Genomic DNA, 1470 nt, shown 5'->3' with positions numbered 1-1470 from the left:
CAACTCTTGGGCTACTCTTTTACCAACGAATAGTGGGATTGACCGTCACATTATAACGCCCCCACGGCTGAAAGGGCGAGCATGTTTGGTGGTATGCGTATTCGAACCCGCGACCCTCAGATTGTGAGTCGAGCGCCTTATCCACCTGGCCATGCCAGGCATATATGTGACAACAAACCCATTGGTACAACGTGGATGTATTTCATATTTATTATAAGTAGGGGGGTTTATGATCATCCAATGGGGGCTCACCTGTAATTACATTTCGCTTACATTTGGGATAAAATGAAGCTGCCGGTTGCTGAGGTAAAAATAAAATACTTGTAAGTACTGCCACTAATAGCATATCAGCTATAAGTTTGAAGGTTTATAATGCTCAAATTTGAGACTTAATAGCGCAGATAGCCCACTGTCAAATTTTGCGCTTAAAAACATAAATACTACTCTTACTCAATACGCACTACTTTTAACAACCACTTGGTATCCTAAAAGATATTACTTTTAGTACTATTTTGATGGCTAAGTAAATAAATGTCTGAGTAATATCTTCATGGCTCAGTAGGTACTACTATTAGTAACATTTTCGTACCTCAGTAGGTACTACTCTTAGTAACATTTTCGTACCTCTGTAGATACTACTCTCAGTAACATTTTCGTACCTCAGTAGGTACTACTCTCAGTAACATTTTCGTACAATGCCTGATTTAGGCATAAGCTAAACAAGCTACAGCTTAGGGCCCCACAAAATTTCATATATATATATATATTTGCTTTTAAAATGTTATGCGGCTTTTTATGTGTACTGTAGTTTTTAAAATGTCTTTATATGTAAATAATTTCAGTAATATTTTAAGACTAAATTTTCTATGTTTTCAGGTTTACAAAGTTGACAGTTATTTTACTCCAGCAACAGATAAGGATCCACAAACCCAAGGTGATCAGCAAAGTCCAAAACAACCACAGCCTAGTGCCTCTGCTATTGAGACAACAGAGTCTGGAATCTCAGCTGAGAAAAACACTGGAAGTGATGCAAATGTCAGCGTTGCAGAGCCAACATCCACAGTTGAAACAACAAAATTCACGAAACTCAATGATGTAGGCAAATGGGATATCTTAATCGAGGATGAACTCTCATACTGGATCCTTAAAGGTCCTTCAGAGTGTCAACACTGGAACGGCCCTTTTGAAAACTCGAAGCGGCCATTGAAAAATCAAGATAGATATTGTTTAAAAGGTCTTTTTCAGTCCAGAAAAGTTAATGGTGAAATATATGATCGGGAATGGCTAGTGTACTCTCCAACAACTGGCTGTGTTTACTGCTTTGTCTGCAAGCTCTTTTCAACATCAACTGCAGCACTAGCTTCTGGTGGGTTTCCTGACTGGCAAAATCCCATTGCAATTCAAAGTCATGAAAACTCTGAAGAGCATAGAACAGCTTTGCTGACATACTTGACAAGAAAGCGTGGTTAG

General features: G+C 38.6%; 1 protein-coding gene across 1 annotated transcript; it reads left to right on the top strand.

The window, feature by feature from the left end:
- Positions 1 to 285: 285 nt before the first annotated feature.
- LOC106457758 (zinc finger MYM-type protein 5-like) lies at positions 286 to 1470 on the top strand. Its single transcript, XM_013917203.1, has 2 exons — positions 286 to 306; positions 877 to 1470. Exons 1-2 carry the CDS (start codon positions 286 to 288, stop codon positions 1468 to 1470), a joined length of 615 nt encoding a protein of 204 aa, XP_013772657.1.

This window comes from Limulus polyphemus, unplaced genomic scaffold (genome assembly GCF_000517525.1).
Source record: "Limulus polyphemus unplaced genomic scaffold, Limulus_polyphemus-2.1.2 Scaffold371, whole genome shotgun sequence".
Taxonomy (NCBI): domain Eukaryota; kingdom Metazoa; phylum Arthropoda; class Merostomata; order Xiphosura; family Limulidae; genus Limulus; species Limulus polyphemus.
The sequence above is the reverse complement of the archived record's forward strand: the minus strand, read 5'-3'. Positions and strand labels throughout refer to the sequence as shown.

Coding starts and splice junctions, on each gene's coding strand:
- LOC106457758 (XM_013917203.1), top strand. CDS start 286: ATGAAGCTGCCGGTTGCTGAG. Junction 307..876: donor TGAAGCTGCCGGTTGCTGAG/GTAAAAATAAAA, acceptor CTATGTTTTCAG/GTTTACAAAGTTGACAGTTA.